At 46.1% G+C, this 17137-nt stretch overlaps 1 protein-coding gene across 1 annotated transcript in view; it reads left to right on the top strand.

Annotated features, from left to right (window-relative positions):
• Positions 1–1974: 1974 nt before the first annotated feature.
• st6galnac5a (ST6 (alpha-N-acetyl-neuraminyl-2,3-beta-galactosyl-1,3)-N-acetylgalactosaminide alpha-2,6-sialyltransferase 5a) overlaps positions 1975–17137 on the top strand; it is a gene marked incomplete at its 5' end in the record, with an annotated part of 40515 nt that continues 25352 nt past the window's right edge. The window contains 2 exons of the mRNA XM_079750525.1: positions 1975–1989; positions 2523–2720. Coding sequence (XP_079606651.1) covers positions 1975–1989; positions 2523–2720 — 213 coding nt within the window. The remainder of the gene's footprint in view (positions 1990–2522; positions 2721–17137) is intronic.

Here is a 17137-nt window from a genome sequence, read left to right as displayed (position 1 = left end):
GCTCTGCCGCCAGGCTAGCATCAGCCGCCGCTCAGTGTGCTGATTACTGATGACCGGCGTCGTGGCTAGGCCTCGGCCTCCAAGGCTAAAGACATGAATGTGGAATGGCTTATATGGTAATAATAGTCATGATAATATATATATCTTTTTTACTCCAAAAAGAAAAATATAAAATGTTATATATATATTCGTGACGGCTGTTCAGCCGTCATGAATATCCTCGAAAAGAATACGCTGTTGATTAAAAACCCAAGTAAGTTCTGGGTCCTCTGTGTGTGATTAGAGCAGCTCTACTGCACACTACTATAATGTGGGAGAGAGAGAGAGAGAGAGAGAGAGAGGGGGGGGGGGGGGGGGGGGGCGGATACAGTGCTTGTCATCGCACTATACTACATTAACTATAGATGAAAAATGTGTGTGTCTGTGTGAGAGAGAAAGACCATTTCATATTCCAATTAACTAATGTTAAAACCAATACATTTAACTCATTTTCTCTAGTAGCACGTGAATAAATGTTTAATGATAGCAGTTCTTCTTCTTAATTAACTGGTTTTACTCAATACTAATATATATATATTTTTTATAACTATTAATAGTTTTAACATCCCAATTCAAATTAATCTGGAAAGTAAAAAAACAGTTTCTCGGGTGACACAGTTCAGAATTTCCAATGATTATGACATTTAATTTAAATCTAACTAAGACGACATCCTTAAAAATAAGATGAAAAAATCTTTTTTTTATCAAAAAAAGATTATTATTTATTAACTTTAGCTCGGGCTAATGTCAATGTCCTTAGTAGCAACGTCTCTGCCGAAGACAACGAGCCATACCCAACCGTTGCCGTGGGAACTGTCCACGGTCCTGATCGCGATCCTCCGTTGAAGACTTTTGAAGACGCGTGTGTCTGTGTTGCTGGCTGCTGCACCTACCTAGAGTTATTGTTTAAAAAAGTTAGTGGAAAGCAATAAAATCCTCTGAACTTCGGCATACAGATGTATGCACCCTTATAATATGAAATGTATTTAAATTAGTTTTAGCAACACTAATCCAACGCAAGTGTCAAAAATGGGTAAATATGATGGATCCATGATGTACCCAATGAGCAATAAGCCGAAATGAAGCAACCAGTGTCTCGTCTGTAAAAGTCACAAATACACAATAATGAATGAATGAATGGTAATGTGGTGATTTGGATTAGTGGTTCTAGGACCTGCATTGTCTCCCCCCAACATAACTCTGTTCTTTCTCCACACGATTATAGACAATTGCAGGGGAGTTTAGAGAAGCCCTACAATGCATCCATTACGGTTTTTATTAAATGCATTATTGCAGATTATCAGAGATAGAAAGAGAGATTATGTCTACGGACAATTAAAACCCCTCCATCTCTCTCCTCTTTTCTACACAGCCTAACAGTAGTCTCACTGACTGCAAGAGCCTTTCAATACTCTTGTCCTTTTATTTGCCTCCTATTCATATCCAATTCCTTAAAAATATGTTTGAAGACTAAAATATCTACATCGGGAATGAGTTTGAAGTTGCAGGTCAAATGGCGAGCGCTGTCCTCCGGCGGGCTTTAATTCGCTAATGGCTCGAGTCCTAACTATGAGCCAGTTGCACAAGTGGCGCGCGAGTTGCCAACCACTCAGACCTGAAACTCGATGGGCTTTACGACCATGCGGAGGGATACAACAGTCAACATCTGTCGCCTCCGTCTCCGTTGCATTCAATTGCACCCGGCTTTCTAGTTCTCGTACAGGCAGGCAGGCAGCAGTCTGGCACGCAGAGTGAGAGTGAGTGAGAGAGAGAGAGTGAGAGAGAGAGAGTGAGAGAGTAGTGCTGTGGTGCCCGGAGGAGTGGCGACAGAAGACGAGCGGGAAAAGGCGTGCGGGTGCGATGCTTACCACGAGGAAAAGTGGACCCACGCGCAAACACCTGGAGATATAGACCGTGCATTCAGTGCACCGCAAAATGAAGACACTCATGGTAAAGGCCGATGTTATTATTTTTTTGCGTGAACTATTTCGATTTAGGTTTCAGTTTTTATTTAATTGCGAAGCAAGCGTCAGTGCAGTACACCCTTCAGCAAAGACCTCGTGCCGTTTTTTTTTTTGTCGCGGGGATATTTGGAGCGGGAAGCGCAACGATTATGTCGGCGCACCCCCCCCCCCCCCCCCATTAGTTGATTTGAACTCTGAATCGATCCTACTTAGACTCTTTGCAAACATCCTCGCTGGTTTCGAGAGAAGCACTCCGACCTAATCTACGCTCAGCAAGCCACGAGCATTAAGGAAAAAAACTAAAAGACGAGTCTCAATTATTACTGCAGCGATGCAACGCAATCTATCCAAGTGCCTGTTCACCTGTAACTTATGCGCGACTAATATCAGCGCGATCCTTCTGGAGTTGTAAAGTGTTGAACTCGCTCAACTTTAGCCGTGTGATAAGACAGTCATCTTTCTTACCCCCCGCAACACCGTTAACGTGACAACATCTGTTTTTCCTCCCCCATGTGCCAGCGCCATGGGGTAGCCGTGCTTTTGGTGCTCACCCTGGGCGCCAGCCTGTTCCTAGTGTACAACGGCAGTTTCTACAGCGCTTCCCGGGAGGCGAACGACACGCGCACCCAGCACGAGCAGCCCACTAAAGCCTCTGTCAGGGTTCCCAAACCCCACCCGACGGCCCTCGTGGGATACAGCGGCATCATCGACCATAAGGTAAACCGGATGGGTTCTTGGGTGGCCTTAGCTCCGTTGTATTGCTGCTGCAGAGTAGGCACTGCACCTTGAAGGAACGCAAATCCTGTCCCTGGCCCCCGTGATCCTGCCTTTAATGTGCTTATCTCTTGTTGCGGTTGTAGTTTATTTCGCCTCCTCACAAACGTTAACGCACAGACACACACACACACACACACACACACACACACACACACACACACACCATCCAAATGATGTGTATGAATTGTGGGTAGTAAAAAGGCTTTACAATTACACACGCCTGTACCTCCCGCCCACACGCACTACACTTTCGGTGCACACATGTCTCCCTTCCCTCTCCTACTTTGGCTCTCTTGGCACACATATACACAGACACACACACACACACACCCACACAAACCCACACACACAGACACACACACACACACACACACACCCACACACAAAGAAAAGCAGACTCACAAGCACACACACACTCTTTGTTATCATCTATCAGTGTTTCCTGCAGCCCCCTTGTTGCCCCGCTGTCAGTCTCCCCCCGTCGTGCTTAATAATCGCCCTGTGCACAACAAAAGCAGGGGCCGTGCGGCCCCTAATTGATAAGCCCTGGGAGACCGGGGCCCCACCACCTTGAATGAATCCCCATGCCAACGGCCGAGGTATATCGACTCGCGCTCGTTTACCGCGACGACAGGGGCGGGCAAATCAATGGTCGTAATGGCGAGTTACGGCCGCGCGCAGGTTAAGCGTAACGCACCGGCGCTTACTACAAACATCAGGTGTTTCCCTAGTCCTCCTGCCTTCTGATTGAATTAGCTTTTGTGCGCTAGGAGCTGCTACTAAGTGTCAGGGCGACTGTACGCCACCCGATCGTGGGAGCTACAAATGTTCTACTTTCTTAACAATTTAACGTTACTTGAACTGTTCTGCTGTTTTGTGTGCTGCTGGTACGTCTGTTCATCATGGCACCCGTTGAACTCCTAATCATCCCTGGAAGGAGGGATCATTCCCCTCCCCGCGTTCCCTCCCAAAGCCCCCTCCTTGCTAATGAAGGGAGTGTTCCGGTGCTGTGGGTGGGGGCTAGGGCGATGGGGGAGTCATGAAATGTGGCACGTGAAGCCAACATTCAACTGTGACTCTGACTAAGGGCTGTACAAATAAAATAGTCTTAACTCGAACAGTGGAATAAAATGTGCAGAAATGTGTGTCGGCAGTGAGAAGACGTTTATGTGAGTTGCTTGGCTTTTAAAGTGTGCTCTTTTCTCAATAACGAAGTATGAAATACTGCGCTCTCTCCCCCCCCCCTCAACACACCCCCAACCCAGAGAATCTGATTTAGTGCACAGCACAGAGACGCAACTCAGACCCACACAAATAAATATAAGATGAGTCAGTCATATTTTAAGGCAGCTGACAAGGCAAGGCATGCAGGCATCATGCCTCTCTTCCCCCCGGTTGGCTGAAACGCCGATATTCAGTGACCGTATATATTTAGACGCGTTCAGGAATCCTTCTCGGTAATGTGCGGGTAAAATCCTCTTATGGGTAAACATTGATTCTTCTTTTCTCCACTGGACAAGAACTGGAGCGACATCAAAGAACATAAACCAATTTATTTTTGCTTTATGTTTTTTCATTCTTTTTTCAAACCAATACAGTTATTGATATTTTGGCAGTGTGGGACATCAATTAGAGGCAGCGGCTGAACTGAACCGTACAAACCCTCCGCCACGCAGCCCCTTACGGCAGAACCCTGCCAGCCTGACCTGTGATCAATACTGGATGATGGGAACGTACACATGCCCACAAACACAAACACACACATGCAGGCTTGCAGGTGCAAACACACATATGCACATGCCTATGCACACACACCCGAGCACCGAACACACAAAAAACACTTGCAAGCTCCACACACACACACACACACACACACACACACACACACACACACATGGATGCACACACACACACACACACACACACACACACACACACACACACACACATGGATGCACACACACACACACACACACATGGATGCACACACACACACACACACACACACACACACACACACATGGATGCACACACACACACACACATGCATGTACGTGTTGACACACACACAAACATGTGCATCAATATATCATTCATACACAAACATGAAAATGCACTTTCACAAATACCAAGAGTGCTGTCATGTGCAGCTCCCCATATACCCGGTCCAGCCCCCTCCCATCTGGTCACCCCTGTGTACAGACTGACGGAAGGTCTGTCCGTCCGGAGGTTTTCTGCACTGATTGTGTGGTGATTGTGCATTAGGGCTCAGACTGACCTTTCTCCGATTGCTACATTATGTTGATGCAGACTATTTGGAAACCAGTCCACCCATTGAACCGCTACAGTAAACATAAGTCAGAGAAAACATTTGGTGACTGATTGTGCTATAGTCAAGCATTGCGCATGGAATGCGAGATTCTAAGCAGAGTCCCCACACCCATTTCCAAGACTGGAGTCAGGTCGTCCGACGCTTATGCAATGATCATCGTCTCTAATATATGTCCCATTGTGTTAAATGTCACACCCAGCGTGGATCTGTGGAAGAGGGGAAGAGAAGAGGGAGAGAGAGGGAGGGAGAGAGGGAGAGAAGGGTGATTGAAAGGAGTAAGGGCAAAGAGAGAATTGTAAATAACTAAGAGGTGTGACTTGGTAGGGGGTGATGGGGACGGAGAGAATGAGACAGAGAGAGAGTAGCGAGAGCGATACGGCAAGCAGGGGAGCGAGAGAGAGTACAGAGAGAAAGAGATTCTTCCCTGTGGGGACATTTCTCGATTCCATCTTCTGTTTGATTTCTTTTTTTCTCTTCCAGTGTGAAGAGAAATACTATTGGGAGAACTACTTTCACCCCCCCAACCGTCTCTCTGTAGGACGAGAGACATTGCGGGACAGACAATGCTGCTCTCTCTCTCTCGCTCTCTCTCTCTCCCTCTCTCTCTCTTGAGTAGTGTGTATTGGAGAGAGAGGCAGGTGGTGGAGAATAATGACAGCAGTGCTCAGAGCTCCATAGGGCCTTATCAAAGTGCCCTTGATGTCAGACAGGGAACAGATGAACTTAACATTATCTCTTCCCTTTCTTTCTTACTCGCTTACTTTCTTTTCCTTCTTGACTCCCCTCACTTTTGCCTCTATCTCTGTCTTCCTAACAAGGGGGTGGCAGCATGTTTTGTGTGACCTAACAATATTCTAACTGAAAGATAAATGTATTTGTTCTGAAGCTGTGTCTGGTGATGGCGTCGTTTGAGAATGCACCGATTCACCCCTGTTAAAACTGAGTCACTTTTGTTAGAGAACCAATGAATGTCTGAAGTGTGCTAGTGTTTAGTGTTTGACTCTAAGACAAAAGACACCGGGTTTGATCCCAGTATCCGGAACCCAGCATGTAGACATCATTAAGCAAGACGCCCATCTGCTACTTAATGACATATATATGAAATTCTCAAGTCACTTTGGACAAAAATGTTTTGTTAAAAACAACCGTTCTGTCAACTCTTAAAATGACTAAATCGTGAAGTATGTCAGTTCATTGTTGATGGGCTTGTTTCTATCTTGGATACACTACAATAAAAAGGACCCTGACATTAAGCAAGCGGATACCAGTATCAGCTTCAGCTGGGACGCTGGTATCAGTGTAGTGATCCAGTCTTTAGCTGAACACTGGGTGAAATTGGTTGTATGGTATAAAAGGATGATGTGATCTTGCTGAGCAGGCCTACAGGTAAGGCAGGTAATCCGGCAGTGGCATCACGTGGGAAACAGAAACCATCTGTTCCAAGAAAATGTAACAAGACTGGAAATGTTTCTTTCTAACTACAGCTCTGCTTGAGGTTGGCAATAAAGGCTTCATAGTTTATACACACACACACACACACACACACACACACACACACACACACACACACACACAACATGTGTGCAAGATCCATTGGTAGTTCTGCCATATTAAGCAATACTGCAAAAGATGCTTTTTGCCGATGTGTTGGCAGTGAGAGCAAGCGTTTGTGTTCCTCTGGGTGACACTTCCAGTGACCCGGTAAGTGACCTAACATTGAATTAACAAAGATGTCGTCGGGTCAACCCAAATGACAGAATTGATTACGCATTCGTCTGTCGATATTCCTTACTTCCCAGCAAAATGTCCCCTTTAAAAGTGCACACCTTTCTGTCATGCCAAGAGCAGGCTACAGAGAACAGAGGAGAATACTGGTTTGCATTTATGTCACAATAGTCTGGGTTTCCAACTTATCTCCAGTGCTTTCCACTCTCGCCAAACAAAACGGCTTCAGGCGCTGTCCTAGGCAAGCCTGAAAAGCAATTATGGATGTGTGGTTGGGAGGGGGGGGGCGCTGTGTCGATAAGCGTTCCCTGGGCAGAGGGCTCTCCCAGCGAGGAAAGCCTTTTGGCGTTCTTTCTAGTTAGGAACAGACGGAAAGTCATACATTTTTAGCGTTACGGAAACAGCGAAGGGACATGTGTTTTTGTCTTGGGACCGTGCCGTGCGCAGAATGACGATTTCACGCATTTCCGTGTTTTAACCTTTGGCGGTGGTGTTAGCGGTGGTGGCGTTAGCGGTGATGCTGGAGGTGGTGTTAGCGGTGGTGGCGTTAGCGGTGATGCTGGAGGTGGTGTTAGCGGTGGTGGCGTTAGCGGTGATGCTGGAGGTGGTGTTAGCGGGGGTGGCGTTAGCGGTGATGCTGGAGGTGGTGTTAGCGGTGGTGGCGTTAGCGGTGATGCTGGAGGTGGTGTTAGCGGTGGTGGCGTTAGCGGTGATGCTGGAGGTGGTGTTAGCGGTGGTGGCGTTAGCGGTGATGCTGGAGGTGGTGTTAGCGGTGGTGGCGTTAGCGGTGATGCTGGAGGTGGTGTTAGCGGGGGTGGCGTTAGCGGTGATGCTGGAGGTGGTGTTAGCGGTGGTGGCGTTAGCGGTGATGCTGGAGGTGGTGTTAGCGGTGGTGGCGTTAGCGGTGATGCTGGAGGTGGTGTTAGCGGTGGTGGCGTTAGCGGTGATGCTGGAGGTGGTGTTAGCGGTGGTGGCGTTAGCGGTGATGCTGGAGGTGGTGTTAGCGGTGGTGGCGTTAGCGGTGATGCTGGAGGTGGTGTTAGCGGTGGTGGCGTCAGCGGTGATGCTGGAGGTGGTGTTAGCGGTGGTGGCGTCAGCGGTGATGCTGGAGGTGGTGTTAGCGGTGGTGGCGTCAGCGGTGATGCTGGAGGTGGTGTTAGCGGTGGTGGCGTCAGCGGTGATGCTGGAGGTGGTGTTAGCGGTGGTGGCGTCAGCGGTGATGCTGGAGGTGGTGTTAGCGGTGGTGGCGTTAGCGGTGATGCTGGAGGTGGTGTTAGCGTTGTTAGCCCCCAACCCTCTCGTCGTTCCCTCCCCCAAGAGAACCGCGGAAGGATCTGGAAAGGTTAAACTATAATAAATGGATGATACCTTTTAGCAACACCGCGAGAGATGGATAAAAGACTGATTTCTGTTGACAGTTATAATGGCAAAAGGCAGACCGAAAAGCCCAGCCAAATAGCTCCCCCCCCCGCCTCTCCTCAGTCCCTCTCCATTGCATTATAGGTATAATTATTTATTTCGCTCATTGTTGCCTCCAACTTTGCCTCTTTGGCAAACTCTGAATGGCCGGGCCTCATTACTCAGCTGTTAAGGCGTGATTAACGAGTGTGTCCTTCGCGGTGAGTAAGAGGAATGATCAAGGTATTATTTGTGTTTCGGCGTAATGTACTTCTGTATGCCGCCAGCATTCCTCCCCCTAGATTAGCAACATATTGGATGCCAAGGTTATTAATTATGGAACCTGGGCCTCCGCAGTTTTGCTAAATCAATAGGATTCATGGGCAGGAAACACAGGCAGGGAACAAAAAGCTGGAATACTGTTTGTGAACATGTGCAATGGAGGAGGCGGTGTGGGGAGGAGGGGTGGAGTAGAAGGTAAGCACCTTACTCCTAGCTGCTCTGACGAGGACGTCTTTCTTACACGTTTAGCTCCTTCAGGTTCACTTACTGAAACACATCCTGAATTAAATGGCCAAATGAAAGGCTTGGTTGAGAGAGAGGAAAAGAGGATCTCTGCTTAATCCCTCACTCCTCCTCCGCGCTGGATCCCTTGTCCTCTGGCCCACTCCTTGACTCCTGGTAACGGTCCTGAGCCTTGGACCAATTAAAATGACAGCCACCGCAGGAGAACAAAGTACGTGGGTTTGTGCTCCAATTACAGAGCCCACTTTGATGTCCGACTCCTCCTGATCCTTCTCCTCCTTCTCTTCTCCTCCTCCTCCTCCTCCTCCTCCTCCTTTTCTTCTACCCCCTCCACTTGAGAGGAGAGAGAAGGAGTCAGGGTTAATAATCTAATATATAAGACTTCTTTGGTCCCTCTCACTCTCTCTCTCTCTCTCTCCCCCCCCTCTCTCTCTCACACTCTCTCTCCCCCCCCCCCCTCTCTCTCTCACTCTCTCTCTCTTTCTTTCTTTCTCTCTCTTTCTCTCTCTCTCTCTCTCTCTCTCTCTCTCGCTCTCCATATCTCCCTCTCTTGAACCTCTGGCTCTCCTCTCTCTTCCACTAGCACCCTGCTGTCAGCCAAAGGGGGGTCCACATCAGCTCAGGTTAGGCTGAGCTCTTTGTCCAAAAGGCAAGACCTCTCCTCGGATAAAAATCCCTTTATAAATCCGGTGTGATATCACACTGGATGTGCAGAATACAACATTGGATATAATGGTGCGGTCGTGTGTGCGGAAGTGTCTCGGCGAGACTGGGTTCGCCGTCAGTTATATGAGGTATGGGTTTGGTGGAGGGATCTGCTTCTCCACCTAATATCTAATAAGTTAGTGAGTGAGCACTAGCTTTCCCAATATGCTGCCAGTTAAAAACTGGCAGCAGGCGGTTAGTGTTCCTTGTGAAGCCTCTTGGTTAAGGTAAATGGATACTTCAATTGTTATGTTTATACTCGACTGAGACGTTTCCAAATACAATAGAAGCAAGAGATATCATTTCCAAGAAAAACCTTGGCAGCTTGGGAAACTTCACAGCCAAGCAATCAAACTTGAATCACAGTGTTCTTCAATTACACCTAAGGCTCTTTCACTGAATCATGAATGTTATAAATATATTTATTTCTGTTGTTTGGGGACACAAATACGGTGGATATGGTGGAGGTAAGTGCGGTTTTTGTGTTAAGGATCAGCACACGGCCTCTCCTGGTTTATAAGAGCAGAAGAGCAGAGTTGAGCTTCAATGAGGCTGATAATTATAATGATGATGAAATCACATTCTAAGCTAATAATATAATTTGGAGCGACTGTATTGACTGCCGATGTATTCATATCTGATGGAATCCCCTGAGCACCCCTTGATGGGAACTGGAAGCCCCAGAGGGGAACCTGCCTATTTAAGTGGACTGAGATATTGTGGAACAAACTCATTAAAGGATTAGGGGGAACTCGGTTTCCATCAAAGTGTGTGTGTGTGTGTGTGTGTGGGGGGGGTGATTGGTGGGAGAGAGAGAGAGAGAGAGAGGACACACAGAGAGGGAGCATTTGTTTGTGTTTGTGTTTCGACTGCCTGTTTGTTTGTGTCTGTATATGAACGTCCCTGATTGTGTCTGTGTATATGAATGTACGTGTTTGCGTATGTGTTCTATGTATGTGCGTGGTTGTGCCTGTGGATCTGTGTGTATATTAGTGTGTGTGTGTTTGTGTCTGTGTGTATATATCAATGAGCATCTTTGTCTGTGTGTCTCAGTGTGCATTCACGTGTGTACGTGTTTGTATTGATTGTCTGTGTGTGTTTGTTCATGGGGGATTGTTTCCTGAGACACCCCGGGATCAGCCTAATGAGCCCAGTGTGGGTGGCAGTCACATCAGCCCGGAAAGGATAAAAAAAAACAAAAAAAACACCAAGCAACGACTAACCAATCAGAGCAGATTCCTGCGCTGCTGGGGAGACTTACGGGCCCTCATTGTGTTAAATCAAGCCGTGCGGAAATGGCTCCCACCAAGGCCTTCCTAATCACCAGTTGTTATCACGTCTCAGGTGCATATTCATTAAAGCAAATGAACAGGCATCTCCTCCGGAATGAGCTTTAGCATTCACCGCGCCGCTTCGTTTCATTAGCATTCTCCCTATTAGAACTGCTTGTCCCGGCGTAGCTGCGGATCGCTACGTAAACAAATTCTCCTCAGAGTTACAGAAGGCTGCACCGGGAATTCTTTTGGTCCGAAATGTGCAGAGTGGCTTATTATCGGGAGGAGCGGATGAACACATGCTCACATGCACACACACACACACACACACACACACACACACACACACACACAAACACACACATTCCAATTTGATCTCTATCCATTTCCAATGAGCCGTCCGGTTTAATGACCTTTTAAATTGGCGAAGTATTTCTCAGTTTTAGGGTGGCTATTCAATGTATTTATCTGTTCCGCTATAATTACGAGGCTTTCTTCCACAACAACACATTATAATCATTAGGGGGGCTGCCATGTCTCAAGCCGGGCTTTTGAGTAGGTTGTAAATTGCATCTCTTTTCCGGTCAATCGCAACTCAATTTCCGTTCCCTTGCTTCCTATGAGCTCTCTACTGCGATAAGAATAGAAGCATGACAAAAAGAAGAAGAATGTGACTTTTTTTGGCAAAGGATTTTGACAAATAAATATAATTTATTTCTTAACATTATTAACATTTCACAGAGTAGGACATCCCTTTTAGCTGAAGTCCCCCCCTCACTCTCGCTAACCCATGTAACTGAGACGGTATTGCTTGCTCCGATGCATGCTCTGCGGCTTGGCACCCTCTCTCTCCAATATGCACTCATTTTAGGAGCCGGGTTCCTGGCACCCAGTTACAATAAAAGTATCTCCATGTTTATCCCTCAGCATTTCTATTGTCCTGTTGTGTGCTTGGCTAGCTGCAACACCAAGAATGATTGACATAGAGAAACATTGGTGCTAATGATGAGCTTCTGTGATGTGATTTAAAGGAGGCTTAATATGACAATTGCTGGCATGTTTTGCATTGTAACTTAGATGCCAGGGTCCCACAATGCTGAATCTGCTTATACAGACACACGATATTATCCATCTTAACTGTCCGCATGAGATGGAACAATGCCTTTCCGATTTGTATACTAAATCGAAGTAATATTATCAAAAAAACATTGACTATGATCAGATTTAACTTCACTGATAGACACTACACCTGGAGGAAAAGCACATTAAGTCAAAATGTGTACTACGTGGACGTAAAGCAAGCTTTGTAAACATCTACAGATATGGTAGCATCAGTTAGACGATCTGGAAGGTCAACCAATGTATAAGCTGATCTTGCGGGAACTATCTGCCGGTGCTGCTAGCCAGGCCGGGATATCATTTGATCTGAACATCATTTTCTAATGTCTTGAGACACATGCCTTTCTTTAGACACATGCCTTGAAAGCACACCTCATGTAAATATTGGCTTATATAGTATTCCTATTGTATATTATTGCCCTGCATATATATTTTTTGCATTTTGAATTTTTTACTTTCGCACATTTATACTTGTTTATAACCCATATAAATTTGTAACATGGTGTTTGCTGCTACTGGCAGTGCAATTTCCTGAGGGAACCTTCCCGAGAGATTAATAAAGTTCTTATCTATCTCTCTATCTATCTAAAGGTTCCCTGTATGGAATTCAATCAGGGTGAGACTGAAAAAAAGAAATTAATGCTACAATTCATTGATATAACAACCTTTGTCGATGAGATGCTGTCAAATAATTCTTCATTGGAGGGTGGGGTCATAAAGTGTGCCAGGAGATGAGATGGTGATGGTGGGGACTATGGATGGCCTTCCAAGGCCATGGAGGACATGTCTCTTTCTCCTTAGAAAGGTGGAGCCTAGTCCTGGAGGTGAAGAGGACGGAGGAGACGAGCGTGAATGAGAGATATATACATACACTGCACGCTACAAAACCCAAAATGCATGAGGTCCTGATTGGTTGAGATATGCGGGGGAGGGGTTTGCAATGAGAGTGGGAAATAAGAACCCAGACATAGATCGATGAGAAGTAAATGGAGAATACGTTCTACGCGGATTAACTTTTGCCTGGATACAATTCAGCAGGGGTTTAGTCTGGCGTGAAGTTAGAGACAATCAGATTGAATTCTGTCATATTTTATTACCACTGTTACCCAATTACTCTTCGATATTGTGGCCTATTATGGGGCTTTTCACTCTGGGTCTGTCACGAAAAGTCTATTTAAATTAACATCTGCCTTGACATAAGGAAGGCTCCCCAATATATATGTTCACAATGATGAGAGCACCAATAAATTACATTGGCAGTCATTTCACGGTGACGATTGCACGTTGTTGGGAAAAAAACTGCTAAGTTGACTTGAGTATATTCTGATCTGCACCTGTCATCACTTCGCAATGCATATATTAGCGTCCGTGCGAGTATGCATTACTTTATATCTTACGGTCTGGTTCTCAAACCCACTCTATCTGATCTAAAAAACGAAGTGTAAATTCAGCTGGAGTTCATGGGTTTGGGCGTGATGTGAATATAAATGTATGATGAACCTTCGGCTCAACTCGACTAACTGTGGGCCTGGCTCGTTGTAATTTAGGCTACGTTTACATGATGACGGTCTGAACAGAAGACTCAAAAGTGGCATCGCGTCTTCACTTTTTATTCCGCGTTTAGACAAGCGTTTTCGGGAGGAAATCTGCGCGCATACGGTGACGCAAAAGTGTGTGAATTTCGATTGGGTATGCATGACAGGCGGCTAGGCGGTGCTGTTATACACCATCACACAACACCACCATGTCTGAGCGCATGTGTAGAATCTTCCTTCTTCTCTTATCTGCGCTGCGAAAACCAAAACATAATTACAGATCCTTCTCTGTCCAGTAAAACTATCTGTACATATCCTATACATTTCGTGGGAAGACTCCTGTAAGTTTATTAGAGCTGCCAGAGCAGCTTGACGGTCCGACGCATGGAAATAATCCAACATGTTTGTTTATTTCCCTGTACTGGCGCTGTATGTGACGTAAATGCGTCCAAGGGCCGGTACCAGTCCGCAGACCGGAGGTTGGGAACCGATCGCTTCTTTAAAGCAGAGCAAAGTGCTCACGAGACACGGGTCCAAATTGAACAGACCGGCTACTTCTACGTTTTACTTTCTTAGCATCTATGTAGCGAACGAGAGGGATTAGGTAGTAAACGGGAGGGATTACATAAGAACAAAGGCAGGTGAGGAGCTTCAGTAATACAGAGAAGAGCAGGTGGCCTAAATCAACTAATTAGCGTGGGCAAACAGTTGAGGTGAACGAGTGACCCCAGGGGAGCGTTGTGCTGAGACATGAAGCAGGGAACAGAGTGTCTGGAGTGCAGAAAAAAACCCTGGCAGGCTTGTTACATTGCAGTACATTGCAGTCATTGAGGATATGATTCAAACCCATATTACCATATTTTCTAATTACAGCAGTTTGTGCTAGAACGTGGCGTATCAACAGTGCGATCGTTTGTACATTGTTGAGATAAAATGCCACTGAGTGACGATGAACAATAGCATTACAATCTATCCGGGCCCTAAATTGTTTGCCTAAACAACATCACCCCGGCGACAAATTGCATAATGACATCAGATAAAATGATATATGGACTCCACAGATTCTCTAAATATTCAAGCTTCCCTCGGATATATTTAATTGAAACACAAACACACACACACACACACACCCTGTCTCTGGAAAGACCCTGGCCTACATTCCCTTCTCTCCAGCATTTCTCTCTGTTTTGTCAGCAACTCCCATTTCTTGTTCTCGCTCCACACTTTCATCCGTCAGATTCTCTTTACACTTCTGCTCTTGTCAGCCTTCCCCCCCCCCCGTCACTACAACTCTCTCTCCTGTCGCGCTTTCCTCGTCTAATCGTTTGTTGTTCGTTCCTCACTTTCCCTATTCTTTACTCTCATTTCTGGCCTCTCTCTCTCTCTCTCTCTCTCTCTCTCTCTCTCTCTCTCTCTCTCTCTCTCTCTCTCTCTCTCTCTATCCCCTTCTGTCTCTTATTGATGTCCACACACTAGGTCTGCGGGTTTGACACAATGACTGAGAGATGCACCCAATGGGAGCGCCGTTGAGGCATTTTCATAAACAACCAAGATGGCTGCCGATGAAGTGTCACACATTTCATTGCTCTGATTGGTTGTCGGTCTATCCAATTGCGCCCAGAAGCATTTTGGTCTGCAGCCTGTTGATAACTCCCCTTGGAAATGGACAATTTCGGAAGAGGTTCCAGACTCAAGCGCATTTGCAAAATTGTCTGGTATTGTCAGGCTAGCCCTTACCTCATTAGTCCAGTAAATAGAAGAGATCTTAGTATTGACCTGGAAAGGTAAAAGCTTTTAGTCGTCCCATCTGTCTAGTCCCATCTGAGGTGCGTCAGCTAGACTAGACTAAGCTAAACTTTATAGATGAGAGGTGATTTCAAACTCAGAAAAAGACATATATACATAGAAGTTCTTGTTTAGCTCAGTGTTGTTGGAATATTACTATATCAATCCTCTTCAGCGAGTGTATTCTGTGTCCATGAATTTAGCATAAAGTATCCCAGTTTAAGTGGCAGACACGGGCAGACACGCCCGCTTGCAACGGTTATCACAGTCACACCTAGTAGTATAATATGTCACCTTTAACATATTTTGAAGGCGAGTTTATTTTGCCTGTGTTTCTAACTGCAACAGCGTAAGTTTAGCTCACGGAACGGTGGTCAGCTGCTGAGAGTCGAGGAGTTGCGCATTGCTTTTGACACGGGTGATGGGGCACTGGCTGTGGTGCTGTCTTACAATAATGCGCCCCTCTCACCACTAGAATTGTTGCTGGCCGTGGTATAAAGTCCAATATCATCCCTGTCATGCTTTTTACACCATAAGAAGCAGCAATATATTATCCATCCTTCTCCCGGCCCCCGCTCTTTGGAGACCTTGGATACATAAATGGACTTCATATTTGTAATGAACATTCAACTGACATCCGTCTCTCGAAGGTTATGGTCATTGCTGTTTCAGTGTTTTGTGTTCATCCTACTCGGTAAGTTAGTGTTAGCTACTCAAGGGATCAAACTGAGGATGTGGAGTGGGAAAAAAAAAAACTTTTATTACAGCTATAATAACAGTTGACTGCTTTTAAGAGGCCATCTAATTTGAGTGTATCTAAATTTTTCTCCTGATCAATTCCACACACGCATAAGAATGATGGTTTGCCATTAGAACATGCTCGTTGGTGGCAGCCACCCTGCTGGCCTGATAATCACCCTGCAGTTCTCGTTCGTTTCACTTCTTAATTCAGTCTGACGTTTCCTTCGTCTGATCCTTGTGAAGAGGCTGGGCGCGCTGGAGTGGAGCTGTTGTGACTTGACCCTCTTGCTTCCACCTCAACCAATCACTGAGCAAATGACCACTCCGCAAGTGACATTACTCTCTATTGTTTGTTTTAGTGCCGATATTTCTTAGAGGTTGCATCAGCGATGTTGGGTGACGTCACTTCTGTTGGTATTTGAGGGGTTTGGTAGTACCATTTGTTTTTGTGCGCGATCTCGGAACATAGGCTGTCTACAGAGACACGTTTTTTTGAAGGCCTGCTTATGGGGCGGGCAGCTAGCAGATCGTGAGGAAAGATCAGATGAATGTGATAATTTATGTTTTGGCCTAGAATCGCTGATACAACCTTTAAGCACGTTTTGATGACTTTTTTAAAAGGCAACAACCATGCATCATTCAAATCCCGCTTTTAATTGAAAAAAAGTGTCTAAAAACGAAGATGTTGCCCGTCGTACAAATGGCTACACAGACACTTAGGCTTACCCATCCCTGTATTTCCCCCTAGCTTGCTCTTGCCATGTTTTATGGCCACCTTGTGAGGCCTTTGGCGGATCAATAAAATGCTTTTTCTTGTGCTTACCCACTCCCTCCTATTTACACAACCAGGGGCACAAACAGCTATCAATCACCGTGAATCATTCACAGGATAGTAGCCGGTGAAGACCGGTGCTTTTCAGGGTTTTCCACCTGCCGAGCGGCAATGTTTTGATCGTGCTGAAGCATGCTGGGCTGGACATCAGCCCATCGGTCGGTAGCCCTGTAGTTGGCTACCGACCGATCCCCCAGCCCTCCTCGTAGTGGGGGTGGATCTTACGTCTGAGGGGTGCGAGGTGTGTGAGAGGCTGGTCACGTACCGATTTAATGCCTAAACGGAGAGGAAAGAGAAAGTGTTACGGGCGTTCTCCGCGTGTCGTTCGCCGATACCTTTCAACCTGACGGACTGCCTTCCTTCCATTTGCATTAATGCCAAGCCAG

Source organism: Pollachius pollachius (assembly GCF_949987615.1).
Source record: "Pollachius pollachius genome assembly, chromosome: 14".
Taxonomy (NCBI): domain Eukaryota; kingdom Metazoa; phylum Chordata; class Actinopteri; order Gadiformes; family Gadidae; genus Pollachius; species Pollachius pollachius.
The sequence above is the reverse complement of the archived record's forward strand: the minus strand, read 5'-3'. Positions and strand labels throughout refer to the sequence as shown.